The 21,934-nt window shown below is 43.8% G+C and overlaps 1 protein-coding gene across 8 annotated transcripts in view; it reads left to right on the plus strand.

Moving 5' to 3' along the window:
* Positions 1-20,959, plus strand: part of ARHGAP24 (Rho GTPase activating protein 24) — a 1,622,143-nt gene extending 1,601,184 nt beyond the window's left edge. For all 8 annotated transcript variants that reach the window (XM_069630408.1, XM_069630414.1, XM_069630413.1 and 5 more), the window contains 4 exons: positions 3,534-3,607; positions 7,222-7,343; positions 12,409-13,477; positions 20,115-20,959. In XM_069630408.1, coding sequence (XP_069486509.1) covers positions 3,534-3,607; positions 7,222-7,343; positions 12,409-13,477; positions 20,115-20,358 — 1,509 coding nt within the window. In that variant the 3' untranslated portion in view covers positions 20,359-20,959. The remainder of the gene's footprint in view (positions 1-3,533; positions 3,608-7,221; positions 7,344-12,408; positions 13,478-20,114) is intronic.
* Positions 20,960-21,934: the final 975 nt, after the last annotated feature.

A 21,934-nucleotide genomic window follows, 5' to 3' on the forward strand; every position in this document is an offset into this window, starting at 1 on the left:
GGTAAAAAATGCTGGTGCAAAACTTGAATGCATCTATTTTACTCAGGCATTTTACACAAGGCAAGGCTCAACATGAGCCACGGTATAGTATTCCAAACCTAAGAGTGCATAGCATTACACATGCACACAGACACACATGCACCTTTCTTTATATGGCTGTGGACTATCCTGATTACTCAGTGATCCTCAGGATGGATTCTTCTCTTCCCTAGTTTCCCAAGTCTCTCGGCCCAGCCCAGTTTTCACTCCTGTCTCCCGCTCCTTGCTTCTCCTCCCCTATTTGAGAACCCCAGGTGGGATTATCCTTCTGTCCTCTATCCTGATTCAGCAGCTATCATTTATAGTGGAGGCAGAGGGTTTAAAATGTATGAGCGCGATTTGGAAGAAGGACCGAAGTAGAATCAGTGTTCTGCAGCTCTGTGTACATCTGCCATGTTCTGCAGCAGCTGCTCACGATGCCAGTGAGCAATGCTGGGCTATGTGATAGGGGATGTGTAGCTAGTCAGACCCGCTTTATTGCTTCAATGGAGGATTAGCTCAAATGCACTGCTCCTCTTGCTAGCACATAGCCACCCACTCACAAAACAGTACTGAATGTAATGTGTGCAGCAAACAATTCTTCACAAATATACATTAATTGTTCAGCAAGTCCATAGTCTTGAGCTATGAGCATTAGATGTTACAGGAGGCTGCCTTGTCTCCCAATGCTTCAGGACGATGTGCCCTTACTTCCCTGGCCCCTGTCACAATGATATTCTCAAAGTTGGCCAACACGTCCTCTGTGATAATGTCACTGTTGGTGTCACATGAAGTTAAATGTTTTCTTTAAGTGTGTTAACTTGCTTTAGATATCACATTGTAGAGGTGGAGCCAAGTACCCTCACTCAAAGCTCCTCCCCCATGTTGCCTATATGTTAGGAGTCAGAGCGTCAGACACGTGCAGTATCCGTGAAACTACCTATACCGCTAAGGATCATATGCTTTCATGAATATATGATGGCTATTTGAATGAAATCCCAGAGGAAGTGGCAAAAACGAGCGAGAAAGCAGACTGGTGACATCATGCAGAAGAAGTTTGAAGAGTATTGGCATTCTATAGAATCAAAGGAGGAGGTGTTAAAGATTAGCAACATTTCGGGCTCAACATGAAGAAGCTCAAGCTATAGAGATAATGAAGAAGATATCAAGTCATTTTACAAATGAACAGTTGCAGTAATGCAAGCAGACAAAGTTTTCTTGAGGCTGGCTACGTAGTGAATAGATTGCGGTGATGCACCAATATATATGCATAGGAATGTATGGACTATAGATATTCCACAACTCACTTTAGCAGAGTTTGGACCCATTGGACAGAAAGGCTTTTTTTCAGTGTGACGCAGTTATGAAAATAAGCTAATAACGAAGGTGAATCGAAGAAAGGCTTGGCTGGCCCAGCACCAGAAAAATCAAGGCCACTGTGAGCCTGGATGTTCTTAAAGAAGCTACAAAACATGTGAAGAGAATGAACTCCTCCTGTTTGAGGTGAGGTGCAAGAACATTAAAGACGTCAGAGGTTCTTCATTTAATAGAGTTTAATACAGCAAAATACTCTGAAACATGGTCTCCAGTCACATGGTCTGATGGAAATAGACACTGGGATGAGTGGCATCGAAACCAAAGGACAGAGTATGCCTATACTCCCTTTTCTTCTCAGGCTCAGAGAACATTTACAAGGACAATCATCAAAGGGCTAATTGACTGGCAGACGGCAAGAGTGATGATAGATGACAGGCTAATGAGGTGGGAAGCTATGGTTATGACCAGCCCAGCAGCACCTGGGTGCCAGCCTGCGTGCTGCTAGCGTGTGTGGAATAATACAGAGGGGTACGAGGGTGCCAACCAATTATAGAGGGCCACGTAATAGAGAGCCCTATAGTTTGTATAACCAATGGGATGTCATGTATTTGATGGCATTCATAATGAGGTGTACTAGAGGAGGGCTTAGTTGCCCATCTGACATTAGAAACCCAATCACTCTCCCTGATAAGTATGGAAAATATACCTAGATGTTCCCTGTAATCCTATCATTTTCCCAAATAGGTTTTTGTAGTTTGCCACATAGATTGACGTCAATGATGAGGAGTTGTTAGTATATAAGCTGTGTTTTTTATGAAATGCATTGAGTAAGAAGATCGAGCATGTTCGTTGATGTTCGTTGTACTCCCTGTTTTATGTAATTGAGATTAAAACAGTTTTACTTTGCCAACTTCCTGAGTCAGTCTCATTATTGATGTTTGAGTATATTCTGCATCCTCATCTATCTCAAAGTATTGCTAACCCATCTTAAAGGGCTTGTGTTGGGCACACAAGTTCAATATTTTAAGACTGCATTGCTTTCCAGGATAATATTTTCTGTACTTTGGTTTTTCATCTGAGTTTAAGTAATCATATTTTTATCTTCATTCAATCTTTTATTTGGCTCTTACGCTTTCACTTCAGTCTGATGGTTCCATCTTCCACGTCCTTGTCCTCTTTTATATGATCTTTATCCCTTAACAAACTTAGTTGCTTCACCATGCTTATCTGCCTCTGCTGTTATTTTGCTTCTTACTTTTCCTACTTGTTATCAAACCATATGATACTTTTCTAGAAGTGCATTCAGATGTAGCTATTCAACGATAATAAGCCATCGGCATAAAGCTGACCAATAATAATAACGCCACCCATGTAACTTCATATTTCATAAAAATGGAAGCCCTAGCAGAAGGTCAAGCAGGGAGAATGTGCCAGAACATGACCTAGCCATTTACCTGCTCTATGTCCGAATGCCAGGAAGAAAAAGCAGACCTTGGAGGTTACAGCCCGAGAACACAGCACCCACAAGGTCAGTTTTTGTTATCCCGGCACATTCCCGGTTCCTTTTGGAAGGGGGTTCCCCAAACTCTGCTGTTCTGCATGGCCCCCTGCACCCCACGCCCACTCCCACTTTCCTGCTGCAGGCTCCAGCTGCCCCAGTTAGCGGTCTGCAGGCCGCAAAGACGGACGCGTTCTATATGCAAGCTTTTGTGCCTCAGACATCTGTCTGTCTCCATGGACTGTAGACAGCAAATTGATTTACCATTCTAGCCAGTAAAATACCATCCAAGCCAACCTGGAGTAAACTATGAGTCACTCTGGGCACATGTATTGGTCTTATTAGAGCAAACCGCCCTACGCTTCTGAACAGACACGCAGTGCTCTTCCTGGTGTTGCTTGACTTTATTCCAGTTTGGCTTGGGTGATGCTTTGCTACTTCAAAGACGCAATACTTTTTCTCGAAAGGTAAAAGGCAACATTATTTTCTGCCATGACTTGGATGGTATTTTATTTATCCAATGTTTATGCCGGAGCACATGGACGTTTCCTGAAATGCTGTTGTTACATTTCTCTTTACAAAATAAGTCTTGCATATTAATGTGTGTGCACTTTAAATGTGAGTCAATTTATTTTTTTGCTGTTGTGCTTTTACAATTATTTCTTTGAAGAGGTGGTGAGGTTTGTCTTTCTTCCCCCAGGGAGTAAAGGAGTTTGTTAAGCAAGTGAAAAGCCTGCCAACAGTCAACTATAATCTCCTGACGTATATATGTCGGTAGGTATCTTAAAAGGTAATCGCAAGTATATGAAGACTGGATCTGCTACACTATGGCACTGGAGGGAAGTTTTAATTATTTCGTAATCTATTTCCATTAACAGCCATTAAAGTTCTTTTCTCATGGTTTTCCCTCTACTTCCAAAGATCCTGAGAAGGACAGTGGTCTGCATATAGGCAGGAGCTCCACCTGGAACCGGTTTATAGACAAAAAGTCGAAAACATAATGTCGAATAGCAAAAATGTCGAAAAAAAAATGTCGAATGTAAAAAAGTCGAAAACACATACATATAATAGGAAAAGTCATAATTTCAAAAAAAAAATGTCGAAAAAAAAATTGAAAACCCAAAACACTTTTTTTTTTTTTTTTACCCAGATAGTAACATTTATTATGGGGGGGGGTCCCGGGGGTCCCCCCCCAACCCCCCCATCCCAAACCCCTACCCCAACCCCCCCCCCACCCCCCATAGATATACCTTTAATTATTTTTAAAAAATCTTTAATATAATATTAAATAATTAATTAATTATTTAAAAAACCATCCCAAACCCCTATCCCCAACCCCCCCCCCCATCCTCCCCATCACCCCCACCCCCCATGGAAATACCTTTAATTATTTTTAAAAAAAGTTTAATAAAATATTTATTATTAACACATAAAATCGAAAAAAGTCGAAAAAAAGTCGACATTTTTGTTTTTCGACATTTTTGTTTTTCGACTAAATATTTTTGACATTTTTACTTTCGAATATATTGTATTCGAAATTATGACTGGATACCCCTGGAACCCACTAGTCCGCTGTATGGTACAAGCCCATCAGTCAGGGTTGAGCTATATCACATGCTCATGCCCCCCTCTAATATCATTTCAATAGAGCAGTATACTATTGTATCTTGTGAATACTCATCAGCAGAAGACTAGTCCCAGACTGTGGCCACCCTTCAGTAGTGGAAATAGTCAACAGCGTGGACCTTCTTCAGTTTGTTTGCTGATCGCTTCCCAACATTGATTTCTACATGGGCACTGTATCTCTTAGAGAGAAGTGCCTGAAAGTGTCTGATCTCATTGCTACTGCCCATACCTACCCATAGACTGCAACGCCAGCCCGAGCATGCAAGACGGAGTAATGGTTTGTGCTATTTATATATAAATCTGGTCGTGTATGGCTCTTGAAAGCTGGCTAGTACTGGCTCTGGTGTCCAGATATATGTACAAATTGAGTCTCTGCCTACTTTGCATGTAAAATCAGGAAAAGGGTTGGTTCAGCGGAATAACTGAAAGGAGGAATATTGAGCCAAAAGTGCCACTTTGCAAGGGCCTAATCCTCGCCTTGCGGCTTCAGGGGCTCGACAGGATCAAGTGCACACATCATGATTGAATTTAACAACATCATCACTAGCCACATTTGCAGGCCGCAGTCATGTGCTCACAAGTCACTCACTCCATTACCTGAGGTCTTCTGCAGGTGCTGTTTCATAAGTACCACAGTGTTGGAATCTGATTTTCTTTTTAAGATTTCACTCCTTAAATTGAGCACTTTGAACACCCTTAGGAGCAAGCACTTTTGTTTTGAGTGACCCACGCATATATTTGTCTCTGCTCCCGAAATCTTCAGTGACCCTTAAATATTTGAGGGATAATTGGGGCTCTCCAATTCCATCCAAAACCGACAATGGAAATCAGGAGGCCGCATATTTGTAAAGCCAAATAGGGAAGGCAAAGACCATATGATGCGGTGCAGATTTAACGCATGCTGCCAAGCAGAAATCCCTAGTTATCTCTTGCACCGCTTGCTGCAGACATCTCTCGACCTGCTTTTGCTTCCTTAGCTGGAGCAGACGTAGGAAAAGGAGATGTCTACTTTAAAATAGATACTGAAAAATACAGTTTTTTCCTATGTCTACTCCGTCTACTCCAGGTAAGTAACCAACTAGACATAACTGGACTATCATATTAGATGATGGCTGCAATGACCAGAGAAGCAGGAACGGTTATGATGGTTTGAGTGCAATGTAAATATCGCACCCATAACATTTTTCGATATGTCCTTGCCTCAAGATGCCCAAATTTCAAAACAGAGAGTGTATGGAAACTGGCCTTTCAGGTGTAGGCCCTTCTGGTTTTGAATAATCTACCCCCGAGTTGCAAATAGCAGTCAAAAGTCTCAAATTTAGAGAAGTCCTTTGAACAGTTTGCTGTTTCACTAGGCCTCTGTGGGTCTGATAAGAATGCCTTTTCTGTGTGCTCTCCTGTGTTTCTTGAGTTGCGAGCCAGTGCACAATGTCTGGTGCCTTGAGGCGTTTGATTTCTCAGTAGTGCACCCTTCAATTGTTATCCCTTCCAAGGTTAATTTGTAATCAAAAGAAAGCTGTTTGGCCCTGCTGGAGCTGTGCTTTCCCCTGCAGAGTTTTAAAAGAAAACATTCTGTAGCTGGAGTCAATGTTACCCTATGAGTGCTGATCCCTCCCAGAGACCTGGCTTTATTTGGCCTGTGGTGTAGTGCAGGCCTTAGAAAAAGAGCAGCACAAATAACATTAACAATATAATAGAGCACAAACATTCAAATATACATCAATGCATCAAGCAGCAGGGGACGAAACATGCTTTTAAAACCATTGCTCTCTAATCTTTCCCCGACATGTTTAACTCAACTCCATTCTACAAAATGGCCACTGCTATAGCAATGCTTTCACGAGGATGAACTATTCTGCAGCATTAAGCAGCGCACTGGCTCCAAGGCACCTCTTTAACATATATTTTCAAGAGTTCTTGCAGAGAACGGACGACCTCTCAAGACACACCTAAAAGGTCAAATATGTTAATATGTTGCACTGCTTTACTAGGGCTTGCTCTCGTTTGCAGACTTGTTTTTTTTTAAATAAAGAAAACTAGGACTAGGGAGGCTTGCACTCCCCTACAAGATTTGAACAATACACGCTTCTCTGCTCTGTGGCAACTGAAGACTGGGTGCGTGGGATGTGGGCACATGTGGCCCTGCGGGGATGTAGGAAAGCTATCAGCACTGGGAAGTGGATGGATTGTGGGGGAGAGTAGACCTGCGATCTTGACCAGTGACTATATACTATAAGCACCTGCCTTTCTATAAAAACAACCTGATTAATATGTAGTTGCTTTTGCAAACTGCTTTGTTTTATCTCAAAATCACATGAACTGCATACACTTGTCTGGCCTTCCCCTGAAGCAACCAATATCCCCTTCAGCATCATTGAAATATGTTCTAAACTGGAGATCTGGTCTGGCCCACACCACTAATGACCAGGGCAACTATCCATAGCAATGTTTATCTTGTAATCTCGGCCCCCATGGCTCATAAATATTATGAACACCTTCAGAAACTCTCTTCAGAGGAGAATGTGATGGGGGTGGAGTTCTTCTGTTCCATTGGTGGCAGTGAACATGTCCTCCCTGTGCATAATGGCTCCTATGCTGCTGAATGATGTCCCTCCTCATACATTATTCTTAACCCCCCAATGTAATTCCCACAGGGTACCCACGTGGCAGGCAATAATGCACTTGATTGAGATAGCTCCACGTTGGGATGACATTGACGCCTGCTCAACTAGCTCTTTTTCATGATTTGTCTTTCTTTTTAGATTTTTAGACGAGGTTCAGTCTTATTCGGGAGTGAATAAGATGAGCGTGCAGAACTTGGCAACAGTGTTTGGTCCTAATATTCTGCGGCCGAAAGTGGAGGATCCTTTGACCATCATGGAGGGTAGGTGAACAGATATCTTTACTAACAGGAGCCATTTTGTATTTGTGTTTGGATGTATATAGCTCTGAACTAGCCAGGAAGCAATAGAATGCTATACTAGTAATTTGGAGATTGCAGAGGCAGGTGGAAGGAGAGATTAATGGTTGAAGTAGGTTGGATGTCCCATATTCTAGGGGTGATATTTGCCTAGGAGTAGCAGGCCCTAAATGATCCACAGGGTCTTTACTTCCTTCCTGAACGACAGGAGCATTGGTGCAGTCCTTATTGGGCCTCATTACACGTTTGCCGGTCCGGTAGTAATGGTGCCGGTAAACTCCCGGCACTGTGGTTTCTGGACCGGCAAACTCCGAGTTCTGCAGTCAGATGCCTTCCCGCCCACCAGCTCTGACCTGGTGGGCGGACCACCACCCGCCCGCAGACACTGATGTTAGCACCGGCATCATTCTGAATGGTGCCGGTGCTAATGTCATCCCCATTCCCATTGAGCCCTGTGGGGGAAGTACAATTTTTCTGGTGCCCGGGAACGGGCAATTACTGGGTCCGCCGGGGCTGTAATGCCCTGGTAATTGCCCATTCCCGGGCACCGGATAAAAAATGACTCCGGCGGCAGCCGTCCTGGTTTTACCGACACGGCACGGAGTCAACTGTAACACAAGAGATCTATAACACTCATTAACACTGCATTAGTATGGCGCCCTTATTAGGAGTGTATCCTGCTGCAGATATTGCAGAAGGTACTCTTGCTTCCTGGGCAGACTCGTTCGCATTAGTAAACGATGAGGCAGGAATCGCAAGAAGGATCACCTGACCTCTCACTTCAACACTGGGTGCCGACAGGTTTTCCTGCTTACTATAAAAGCGTGTTCAAACTCTACAATCCAGTGGCATTATTTCACTATGGAAAAGTGCAACCAAAACACTTGGTGCCTCGAACACTTTCGTGCTTTGAAACACTTGTGTAAAGGCGCGTTATAAATGCCATATCATATCATATCATATCATGGCGTGAGGGAGTGTCAACTGTGCCAAATATTGTGAGAAGCCTACATCCATATGGTGCGAAAACCATCATGCCCTTGCTCTGCCAAACTTTATTGTACGCCTTTCTTAAAATCCTTGATTGTCCCAACCCAGAAGCCCATTGGGAAATGCTGGCCAAAGCCAGAACCCACACATGAGCTGCACCTTCGGGGAGGAGCTGAAAGATGAGGAGGAAAAGTACTCTCAGTCATGTGGTGGAGTGGCGAGTACACTGGAGCAGAACCCAACTGGGTGGGAACCAACCTGGAAAGACTGATGATCAACAAACATTTGACTTCTGTTCGGGTGTTTGCACCAACATTCATTTAGAAATCCCTGTTTGTACAGTAATATTAAGGGAAACACTCAAAAGGCGGGCAATTTATGGTCAAGACAACATGTAGGAGTCTTAAAGTCCCATAGGATTTTTTCAGATCTGAATCATTGTCTCGGCCTCCCTGTTCCTAACTTGCAGCCCAACTACTGTTTCTTCAGGATTTCTTGTGATTTCTCCTTTGTAAGAATGGGGTGGGGGTCCTTCCGAATCCCGCACTTTTCCTTTGACCGCTCTTTAGTCTTCTACCTAATGTCCCCAACCAACGCGTTCTTTGTTTCTGTGGTTTTTGGTTCATGCGTTGTGTTTCTTGTCACATGTGACCTGAAAATGCAATCAGTTCATCTTTTTGGCGACATTGACGGCATCCCGATTATTGAACTTGAAGTGCTTGATGAAACACGCAGACCGACATCTAGCGGCGCGCTACAGCCGCAACACCCACACAGATTGCAACCGCAGTAGCTGTGCGGCAAATTCCCCAACTGCTCACTTTTATGCGTCGAAGTCATAATGTTGTTTTAACACATTTTCTCCAGTTTTGTGCAGCATCTCAGAACTCAGTAGAGAGCCGATTTCAGCAATAGCCAAAGGCTGATAAACGACCTGTCCAGAAGTTTCATATTTTCGCTCTTACTTACCAGTGGAAGTCGCTCTAATAGTTCAGGGCGAATTCATAACTCTGTCGAAAAGAACGTTACTGTCCTTAGGGCCTTTTTGCAAACCCGAAGATATATATATATTATTTGACTTCTTAAAAATGGCAAATAGGTGGGAGGCTTGTTGATGTAATGGACCGCTTCCTGATCATTAGGAAAACCAATCACAGTTTGGCATTGATTGAAGGCCGGCATAAGACACATATGCTTGGCATCTCCAGCCTCCCAGGGCTACCAGGTGCAACTCTGCATAACCTTAATCCCGCCGCATGAGGGATAGGAACCCCAGTTTTTCATTTTCACCACAGAATGCTATAAAAGATCGAATTCTCTGCGGCTGGCAAGCGATACTGCATCAAGAACTATCGATGAATTAAAATTCTTTTCAGACATGGTTGCAACGGGGAGCTCAAAACATTTAAATGCAACCCATGTGAAGCGACTCAGGCCATGGGGAAATTAAGGATCAAGAGATCGCAGCAGGCCCCGGAGACCTGCCTCGGGCTTGGAAATGGGACCGTGATTATGGCCATCACGACCTCATTACTTCAATGACTTCTATGAATTCCCTGCAGAGCTCCTTTGACAACATTCTGTGCCCTCATATTACCGGTGCCACGAACTGCAAAATCAAAGTCTTGAATTTAAAAGGAAGCAGTTTGTATCCACAGTCGTGTGCCGGTCCACCGGGATCTGCCGTTTTGACTTTCAAGCCTTGTAAACCAGAAAGCAAATCCTAGGCACCAGCTTTGGTAGGGTGCTGGCGTCATCCATATTGGCGGCAGAAACTGCAAATCTGCCCACGTTGCAAGGGAGGGGGCACCAAAATGCCACCTTTCCTCAGAAGGTAGAGTCACTTGCACTGAAACGTATGGACTTGTTTAGTATCATGGGGGCTATTTTAGTGGCAGTAACAGCGTGGCTCTTTGAAGTCAGGTCATTGTTTCTCCTACTCAGGTCCTCCTCTCGAACTTTCCATTGCTGAATAAGGCACCTCATGCTTTCTTGCTTTCTCCTTCAGCCGCAAGCATAATGGCACATAATATGTTCGCCTCGATGCGCTTGCGGAAAGGAAATAGCATTTACCACTGGACAAACCAAACTGGTAGTCAAACCCCAAACTCTGTGTTAGGACCAAGGAAAGTGGCAAGCAATCCCCATTTGTGGCATTTCACCCCTCCAGCAGGGACCGCACCATGGTCTGGACCACACAATATTTATCTTCTTGAAGATGGATTACACACAACAGCACCACCCTCAAGACATGTGTCCCCAGCAATATTTGTCATTAGGCAGTGCAGGACCAGGGCGTCCCCTAGAAAGAAAGTACCTGGCCTAGCGCCTCTTTTTGCTGGTCCTACATTTCTGTATGCTCAGCGAGAAAGCCGCCCTATGTCACCCATCCATTGTTTTAAACATACATTTCTAGTTTTTAAAAGGATAGAAGCTCTGTCGATTCTCAGAGAAAGGGGGTTATGTTAGATAGGGCGAGGGGGTTCATTTTAAGTGTTTCAGTTAAGGAGAAGCCATGCTCTTCTACCGTACCTGCCACAACCCAAAAGTTTTTTTTTGGTACTGCATAGAAGGTGAAACTATACTTCAACGGTCATCGTTTTCTCATCCTTGGAATGATGAAATGCTCAAGCTGCTTGCCTGGATTTGAACCTGTAACCGTCACTCTATGCTCAAAACCTTGCAGCAAGATCATTAACACACCAAGCTATTTTACTAAATGCTAAATATGCTACAAGAGCGCGCTGCATATGTTTGTACTACGCGCCCATGATCCCTAGGCATGGACAATGCTGGACAGGACTGATGGGTGGTATAGTCCAAAGCATCTGGAGAGCCGAGGGCTGCAGCTCATGTGCTACAAGGTAGGGTTGAACTGTTGAACGCCAGACCTATGTTCCAAACTCAGGCTTCTTGTAAACATGGCCTAACTTGATTTATTGGGATTGTAGCTCTTTTAATCATCATATAATTATTTAGACTGCCTAGGAAAGGAGCACTGTTGAAACAATGTTCCTGTAAATGCTCAAATGTGTGGGTGGCGAAGGAATGTGTATGTTCCACCATATTAGCATGCCAGACAAATGTAATTTTCTGAATACTTTATACAAAATGTATTGGGGGTTTGATTGTTGATGTTACTTAGACGGTTCACCTACCTCAGGACACTCTTGTCAAAACCTTGACCGTTCACTGTTGCTTTCTGTTGACACTGCACTTGCACTACTAGGTTAATTCTCTGGTTGAGGGGCGATACATTTAGGAACATGCACACCTTCATTCTCCACACTTTCTACAGGCAGCAGTGTTAATGGAGGCATATTATAAAACTCTCCTTTTGGCCGCATGTCAACGAGCATATGCATTTTGACTGCACATACAAGGCTCGTAAACCATAGTTTCACTGTTGTCATTCTTCGTCTACTGTGACTTTGCTGGGTAAGATCTGTTACAGGGGTTTCCACCTCTGGGGACCTTACTTCTCAGGTGGGATAGGGGTCATCCCTGTTGTCTCTCCGCTCTCTGTAGCCTGGCCACAGTTGTAGCAAGAGGAAATAAACAGTGCATGGTTGCTGCCTTTTGTTCCCTCAGTAATTATATCCAATCTGAATGGTGGTCTTTGTTAGTATCAAAATGTGTTTGAAGCATATGCAAAGGGCATTTGTCATCAATCGGCACCTTATTAAGAGAAGGGGCAGAATTGGGAAACTATGCTAAGCCTCTACCCTTTAGAACACATGCTCATTATTAGAGGAGCAAGAACCCTACCAAACCTGCCCTAGTTCTAGGTAAATCAAGAGATGGCCCAGAGCACTCTGTTCAATGCTCTTTTAGTAACATGGCATGATTGTGATTGGGTGGGACTATAAATATAAGAGGTCCAATGGGGAAGATTGTCTGATAGTAATGGTAGACAAACAAAAGCCATACTCAGCCATGACTCTGCCTGTAGCTTGTTTGTCTGTCCTGAAAAAGTAACATATCTCTTACGCAAAGTCGATGAGTTATATAACATCTTATTTGTATTGCCGCGCTACAGGTACAGTGGTCGTCCAGCAGCTGATGTCCGTGATGATCAGCGAGCATGAGCGACTCTTCCCGAAAGAGGCCGATGTGCAGCTTCATACTGGGCAGGAGATGTGCAACAATAACAATGACATACAAAAGAAGATGATTATTGGGCAGATCCAGAACAAAGAGAACAACAACACAAAGGAAACGGCTGCGCGGCGATGCTCTTGGGATACGTCTGACTCTCCTCAAAGGGGCAGCAGTGACAATGGTTCCCCAACCACCACACTGACCGGAAGTAAGTCGAACAGCCCAAGAAACAGTGTCCATAAACCTGACATTTCAAGGAGTCCTCCTCTGTTGGTAAAAAAAAATCCAGCCTTTAACAAGGGCAGTGGTATTGTAACAAATGGGTCTTTCAGCAGCTCAGTGGATGGCCATGAGAAAAATCTGCCCGTTCTGAATGGGAGTTTGCCAGCCAGGAGAACGTCCTCCATCAAGGCGTCAGGAACCAAAATGGGGACGCACAGTATGCCAAATGGAGTGGTGCGGATGGGCATCTCCAGCACAGATACACTCAACAGCCGAAATGCAGGCTGGCTGCCCAATGGGTATGTCACGTTACGGGACAGCAAACCAAAAGACTCTGTGAATGACTCCAACCAGCAACAGCATAGATTGTCCACCTATGACAATGTGCACCAGCAGTTCTCTATGGCAAACTCTGACGACAAGCAGAGTGTCGACAGCGCTACCTGGTCCACCTCCTCTTGTGAAATATCCCTCCCAGAAAATTCCAACTCCTGCCGTTCCTCTACAACGACCTGCCCTGAACAAGATATTTATGGTGGCAACTTTGAGGACCCTGTATTAGACGGCCCACCTCACGATGATCTGACCCACCCAGGAGACTTTGAGAGCAAATTTGACCGGAGAAGTGCAGGGGGTCGCAGCAGCCGGGCCACTAGCAGTAGTGATAACAGTGAAACATTTATTGCAAGCACCACGAGCAATCACAGTGCCCTTCACAGCCTTGTCTCAAGCTTGAAGCAAGAGATGTCAAAACAGAAGCTAGAGTATGAAACCAGAGTAAAGTGGTGAGTAGTTTACTTGCAAAGTTTGACTTTGCTGAAGCCATTCTGTCTCTGTATGCAAACCTTGGCTCTGAGAATCCCTTGCGCAAAAAAGTAGTGCTCAAGTGCTATATTATCTGGAAGTCGTCAAAACTTCCTACAAGGAATCTTCAGTTATCTATAACAATTGATCAAAATGGTTGTTTCACCATCTCTACTAGAAGTAGCATTGAATGAATTTATACCCATGTGTATTGGCTCACCCTCTGTCTTGTATACCCCAGAGATTGTCTCCCACAGGTGCAGGAAACTAAGATATATTTCTTGTGAAGTTCTTCATTCATCCTGACTTGTATATACCATTGGTCACTGACTGAGTGACTGAGTGAGTGAGTTGTTCTGTAAAACTCCAAAGGCGGTGCAACGTGTAAAACAAGCCGCTGGTTCTATGACTGTCTCAATCAGTCTAGGTTCTCTTTAGTACCTTTTTGCCAGGACCGGGTGAACAATCCCAACAACGATACTACAGAGCAGAGTCTCAGAGAAGCAGACTCAATCTGCTCCTACCCTTCTACTGATTGGTGTTTCAGAAGTCTGGTAACCACTGCACCCAGCCTATTTTATTGTGTGGGGTGGCTGTGGCTGTCATTCTACCAAATCCGGGTGGCTGCACTGCCCATTCACAGCATGCAGAACATTTAACCATTCTGGAAGGCAGACACGTTCAGTGTGCCCTGATTGGCCAGAGTACTTCAGCGTCTGATTTGTTGGGATACCCTTATTCGATTTACTCGCTTCCCGCCTGACTACTGACCTGGAAGACACTGGCCACTCTCACCTATTTGTGTGTTCATACATCCACAAGAGGAAAGCCTTTCTGACAAATATATCTCTCCCACCATTTACACCATTTATAAAATTCATTGCCTAATCAGTATTATTCTCAGTCTACAATGATTCTATTGTGGAAATCCCATCAACAAACCTTTTATGTGTTCATATTCAGGGCAAAATGTTTCCTATCCATTCAAACAATATGGGAAAATGTAAGGGGAATTTGACACAATATATATAATGATTAAAAGGAGTTGAAATGGAAGTAAAACGACAATTAATTGGGGCAAAGGCACATGCTGCTGAGACCAATGTGGAAGGTACAGGCATGGGGAGATTAAACCAAGATGAGGCGGGCGGGGTCAGAACCTAAATATGCACTCTGGAGATTAGGATGGCAATTGGAGCACACTGGTGAATGGAACGTGGGCCTGGACAAGCCGGGGACATGGGGCGGCATAGAATCTGGAAATATGGACCAGCGCTCCTGGCAAGGGCCAGAGAGGGTGGTAACTGAGAATGAGAGGATAGGTCACAGAAACATTGACTGGGGACCCAGCATGGCTACCCATGGCACAATCGCACACCCTGGTGGCTCACCTGGGAAGGACAGGGAAGCGCTAAAAAAGGTCAGCGACAGAGATATGGAACCAAACCATGCAGGCAAGCGTGGTGCAGTGGTGTTCGGCTGGGGCTGTCGGGGTGGGGCATAGATGCAAGGAATCGGCAGGTTAGCACATTGTGTATAACAAGTGTAAGAAGGACAAAACTGGCAAGTAGAAGCACAGCTCATTTCAGTGACCAGACCATCATTTTACAAGTCTGCTGTTGAAATGTGCTGTAATGGCAAATGGAATTAGGGCATGTTACCATCTCAGCATTAACATCCCATTCAACTGACTTTTCGTACTACTTGAAGCTAGTTGTCCTTATATTACAATGCTAGCAGACCAGCTCGCACTCAGAATCCTTAAGAGTCTATGGTGCCAATATGGTCATGGTAATGGTTATTTATAAAGTGCCTTTACACAGGCAAGTGTTTCAGAGTGCTCAAGGAGGGTGGGAACAAGAGGAAACACAAACAGTCGCTTAGAGTCCTTGAAATTCTGATACGATAATAGTCTGCACAGGCAGAGTAAGTGAATACAAATACATATAACAATTGAGATACAGCAAATAGGCCTGACTGCGATTCTGTAGTTTTTACCAAGTGCAGATTAACGGGTGAAGACAAGGGAGAACAGACAGGCGATCTTCAGGCAAAGGTGCATAGCTTAACAGTGACTCTTCACATTGTGTTTTCCTACGTCTCAGGCCCAAGGTGATGCCCCCGCAGATTGGCTGGATCCATTGTTTAGGTCTTTCCCTTGGCCAAACGACCTGCCCCCCTAAACTATTAGGATTAATCTGTCCATGAAGCCTTAAAGATGGACCCATTTTTTTTTCCAAGCAGGGCAGTTGGTAATACAAAACTCCGAAAGACGATATAAAAATCCAATATACCCAAAGGATATGTGACAAAATCTAGATCCCGCACGACTATACACTAGGCACATCTACTGCTAGCCACATGTACTGCTAGGCACATCTACTGTTTGAATGCAATCCTCAGGTGTTATTGTATTGACCTGACTGTATGAAAGTGATTATACTAGCATTTCCTTTGCTTCCATTATACTCCTCTGAATACTGAATATACACTGAAAAGGACAATCATGGCAGCTGTCTGGGAAATTGTCTCTGTGAACCCAGTGGCAATGGTGGCGCCTCCTCTTCAATATTGTGTTGCGCTCTGGAAGTCGCTGCTCCAAGGGATACAAGGGATAAACGGCCTGCATGAAGCCAGTCTGTAGACGTGCAGGCAACATGATGACATATTTCAACAAAATGTCTAGGGGTTCACGGATATATATTGCTTTACAAGGAGTTGAACTCATGAAAAACCCTTTTTGGCATACTTAAACATTAATATCAAAAGTATGATGTCTTTAACATTGCAATACTTCATTTGCCACACCCCCACTAGTCACTTCCTAAAGCATTAGGACCATCTTGTGAGGATTAATAAAGTTCTAGAAAACCAAATGTCCTCACACAATAAAAGAACTGCGCCACACTTGTTCCTTGTGAAAAGATGTTTTTTTTTTAAAAACACAAAAAAAGTAAATGAAGAAAAACCAGTGCCCTTTTGGGATAACACGTGTTTCGACACAGCAGTGTCTTTGTCAAATCAGGGCTGATTTTGGCTAAACATTTTTCATTTGTCATTCAAGTGAAAATATACAAATAAGATCACAGAAATTAAAGTGGGGGGGTCAGGGTGGAGGGTTAAGGGTTTGCGGAAACGAGAAAAATAAATGAACATGAGATCAGATAGATCCCTATTTGTTGTCACCAAATATTTTGAATAGTTCGTCATCATTTTACCGACTTACTAACTCATATATTGTTGCCACAATGGCTGAGATTGAATAGTATAAAAACCTTACCTAGACATTTTTCATATATGGATTCAAGTCCGTAGAACAATGCAGTCTAATGGATAAATCCCTCCTGGAAAGTAGATTGTAATGGGCTTAAGTCAGGAGTTATAAAACATTGTAGCAATCTATTCATACAGACTTAAATCTATATATGAAAAATGTTTAGGTAAGGTTTTTATACTATTCAAACTCAGCCATTGTGGCAGTATACAGTCACATGATAACACTTGCGATGTATGAGTTAGTAAGTTGGTAAAATAATTAGCCTCTTCCCAGCGATCTCCCCATCGATTGTGAAATATGGTTGACTTCAAAGGTTGTTTTACCTGTGGGCGGGATTGACACAGGGTCTTTGTACCAAGGCTCTTTCCCAACACCACTCAAAACCTCCTGCACATGTCTTAACCACTTTTTTAGTTGCATCAAACATAGTTTGGGAGCAAACCCTCAATAATGTCCTTGTAAATTGAGCTTCTGAGTCTTAGCCAGGTTTTTACCCAAGCCATTGCTCCCTGAATCGGATTTTATCACTCATCCATCCTGTAGTAATTGAATTAAGGGCCACCATATTACAAGTGGTCGTCCCTATTACGAGACTTTTTTTTATTTTTTATTGCCTTCCATGCAACAAAGGCACTCTCTGTTGTTCAGTCTCCAAATCGCAGCTTCATACATATTTTAGGCAACAGTTGTAGTGCCACAAATGTGTCAGGCTGCTTCAATAGAAACTGCACAATATATTGCGCAGCACTAGGATTGCCACTGTGGCCAATTTTATTTTAGTCTGTAGTTTAATCACCTGCAAGGCCCAAGCCCCATTTGCTGACCAGCACATCTCTAGATAGTCTCTAGGGGCATGTTGTTTACTACAAAATTAAGTTTTGGTTTCCTTCGCTGGCCCATCATCATCGTCACTTCATTTGGCTAATATACATGTCAAAACGTATCTTGCCACAAACCCAACAAATCGAGACAATAAATTAGCCAAGGCTTTCTCAGTGTTGCCATGAGTACCGCATCATCTGCAAACACTAACAACGTGGTGGGTTGTCCCTTTATTTTGGGTCTGTCCGGCATGCAATGGAATTAAATGACTCGTCTACTGCAATTGGCATTTTATTGACTGGATAATGCCCTGAAATCATAAGCATTGTCTCCAGATACAAGAAGTTAATGTGGTGATCATATTCCTGAAATCTGGGAATCCCTCCAGGGGGCAAACTGCATCACTCATAATCCCACATCTATTTGGAAAATCGTTAACACCCCACGAAGAAAAACTACATGATAACACAGACGGCTTCCCAATATTTTTAAACCAAGTATTGAGCAAGTTGCTAAAATAGTTTTTTTGCCATATGCATAATGATAAGATAATCTCCCCTTCATTACTATGGACAATCAAGCAATTGTGATTGGAATCATTGCATATACTCACCTAGCTTATCTGTATGTTCTTTTTCGTATCATCCCTAAGGGCCTCATTACAAGGTTGGAGGTAGCCTTGCCGGTAAAACCTCCAAGCCGGCAAGAAAGTCTGGCACCCGTGAATGGGCAATACCGGGGTGGTCCGGCTCCGGGACCCGGCTCAATGGGAATGAGGATGCCTGTAGCACCGGCACGGTTCATTACCGTGCCGGTGCTACAGGCTTGCTCTGCTCGCGGGTGCCTTTCATTCCGCCACGTCAGACCTGGCAGAATGAAAAGCACCTGCGAGCACAACTCTGGGTTTGCTGGTCCGGATACAACGATACCGGTAAGGTTACCGGTACCGTTGTATCTGGACCGCCAAACTCGTAATGAGGCCCTAATATTCTTCATTTTCGAAAATGCCAAAAAGAACAACATAATGCCATACGTTTGCCCAGGGCCATCAAGAAGTTGGATCATAGCTAGGAAAGTACCACATTGACTACTGGTTTACTCGCAACTTCTAAAGCCTCAATTAAATTGTCAAATGAGATGTAAATTACTCTCCCATCTATCTTACTACTTAACTGAATTTTTTCTTCTAGCCAGATGAAATAAAAATACTGACATCAAAGTTCACCAGGTGACCCGAGAGACAATGGGCCTCATTATAAAGTTGCCGGTCCGGTAACAACGGTAACGGTAAGCTTGGCGGTACCATTGTTACTGGACCAGCAAACTTCGAGGTCTGCTCGCGGGTGTCTTTTCGCCCACCAGGTCTGACCTGGTTTTTACCGGCACGGCTACCGCCAGAGTCATAATGAGGCCCAATGTGCATTTTGGGGAGCAAATTACTGGATAAAATTACATCCTGACCTGTGGGCCTCTCATTCGCTGGGTGCTTCCCTCAGAATATTAAAATCAATCCCTCTGCAAAGAAGGCTCTACTTTTTCCCCATTTATTTCTTTAAACGCCTGACACCCTGTTTGTTCCTTTATGTACTAGAGGCACTGTAAACGCTGCCGTACTCGATAGAAAGAGCAGAGCCTAGAAGCATTTAGCTTTATTGTGCCACTTTCCACATTAACGCAATAACTCACTTAGGTGCTCATCAATACACCAGCAGAAAAATAAAGACTAGAATTGCCTAGCAGTTTTTTGGCTTACTTTCTTTCTCCAAAACATCTCCCGCGTTGCCTTTCAAACCTAGCCTATTTTGTTCACCCCAGTTATTTTCCTAGGCACAGTCCTCCTCCCTCCTCCTCTGCCTCCCTCTCAAAAGTCATGCCTTAGGCCTAAAGAGACCAAAAGTGCCTTCAGATCTACCCAGGTGCTAGACGTGACTAGGCAAGCGCGGCCTGCTGTTCTTTACTCAAGCCTATTCCCTTCTCCTTGGCCCTTGCAAACCCTTTTCTCCCTGCACCACTCCTTCACCCTTCCCCAACATTCCTAGGCTCCTACTCAGAAGCATTTTTCGAGATCCCCTTAGTTAGATGCCCTCCATTAATCCCCTCGCTAGTGGCCATTTCTGGTACATTGCCTTTCCTCCCCTCTCCTCCCAGCATTCCACTCCTGTCCTTCCATGAAACCTCTGCCTTCATCTCAGAAGAAGGAACTAAAACACGAGTCATCGTTTATGTGGTATCCCAGTGGGTTGGGGAAACAAAAGGCTACTTGGAGCTGGCGGTCCTTAAATGCTACTAAATTCTATTTATAGTATTGATAAATACCCAAGGGTCTTGCACTGAAAATATCCTGTATAAAGCAGTGCTTATGCGTTATCAGCTGGTCATCATAATATATTTCTTATGGTCCACCAAATTATATAATCCAATGCAGTATTGATTTTTTACAGTGGTGGAGACTGGGAGGACAGGGGTTTATTTTCCATTTTCTTGAATGTGCTTACACTGACTCTCCTTTGTTTGCACAGCCTAGAACAGAGGAACATCACCCTAGAAACAGAAGTGATGGCCTTGCACGAGGAACTGGAACAAGAGAAAAAGAAGTACACAATGGTGGAGATCAAAATGAGGAATGCGGAACGAGCAAAGGAAGATGCAGAGAAGAGAAATGATATGTTGCAGAAGGAGATGGAGCAGTTTTTCTCAACGTTTGGTGATCTTACTCTGGAGCCGCGACGGCCCGAGAGAAGCAACACTATATGGATACAGTAACAGGGATCGGACTGGGGGAGAGGTAGTCGGAAACTGGTTAGGTTACGAGCAGGTGGCTGGTCACCTGACTGAGGCAAGCACTCATTGTAATATTGAGAACATTTGAAGGAGAAATCAAAACACATTACTCACCCGTATCTGCAGCGTGTACTTAACAAATTATATTATATTGATGAATGCTCTATATTAATGCTACTGTCAAGTGTTACAACTGGATATGTGTATATAGACTTAAACACAATATGTGGGTCTAAACACAGAAAAATAGATGTATCACAAGGAATATTTTCATGCAAGTCTTGTATTTAAACTGGTAACTTGATTTGTTGTTGCAATTAAGCTTTATATCAAGGCGTTTCCTCTTTGCACTTAACATGATGAGATCTTTTTTCCATTGTGTTTTACCATTGCTTACTTTATATATCAAATGTTTGTGTCACCCCTCTTGTTGGGGAGCGAACATAAGGCAAGCATACAAAATGTCTGCTCTTGAAAAAGGAACAAAAACAAAGAGATAAATTGTGGCTGTGCTGTTTGTGCCAATGGACTTGCCCATGACCAAAAAAAAAATAATAATAAAAATGTATATAATTTTATAAAACCGAAGATGATTCTGATATGTCCAATGCAAACTGTTTGTATGTACAACTTTCAGTGTTGTGAGAGTTGAAGGGCAGCACTTAAAGCTGGTGCCCTCAGAGCATAAATAAGGTCTAATGTAAATAACGAATGGGCAAGCTTATCTTTATCCCCCCCCAAAATACGCATTATAAGGGAAGCATCACTTGGAAACAATTCTTGTCCCCCCCACTCAGGTTCCATGGCCATGACTACTATGCAAAGTGCCCTCCCGGAAGAGTGGCTGTTATCATCATGGATGGGGGTCAAATGAATTTGATTTCACCAAAGGTTATTTTCTACTGAAGACATTGTATAAACATTTTTTACAAACTAATAATGGAAAATCAGAATTTGACAGTAAAAAAGTAGCATGCTAGAAAAATTGCTAAAAGAAAAGTGATTTAAGCAAGGATTATAAATGTTGGTCATGCTCTTACCTCCACTTATTTATTCCCAGATGTTCAGACCCCTGTAAAACACTACGGGGCCGATTCATGGAACAAACGTGCGCCGAAAATCCCAGCGCAAGCAGGCGCAAGGAGGCGCAAGCGTGAGAAAGCCAGCGCACGCGCACGCGTGCGATTCAAGGAAGGCGCTGCGCTACTTTCCCACTGGTTGTGCGCCAAATCCGTGCATGGCGCATGCTGGCGCACATGTCTCCAAAAGGCGTGCGCTAAGCGCACAGCGAAAGCGCACACAGCGCAGCGCACACAACAAAAGTAGGTGGAACAGGGGGCGTAACACGCGGAATGGGGAATAAAGTGTGAAAAAGAAGGCGTAACGGGGGAAGTACTGCTGGGAAGTACACGGAATGCCCACACGCACGAGAACCACACGTATTCATGGAATCGAATAGGGCAAACCCGCGCACGGGCAAAGACACACACAGGCCTCAACACGCCCGCCACACAAAGGCAGGCGGTAGCATCCCTGCGCATTACAAAAGTGTGCACAA

Source organism: Ambystoma mexicanum, chromosome 6q (assembly GCF_040938575.1).
Source record: "Ambystoma mexicanum isolate Mex_15411 chromosome 6q, UKY_AmexF1_1, whole genome shotgun sequence".
Taxonomy (NCBI): Eukaryota; Metazoa; Chordata; class Amphibia; order Caudata; family Ambystomatidae; genus Ambystoma; species Ambystoma mexicanum.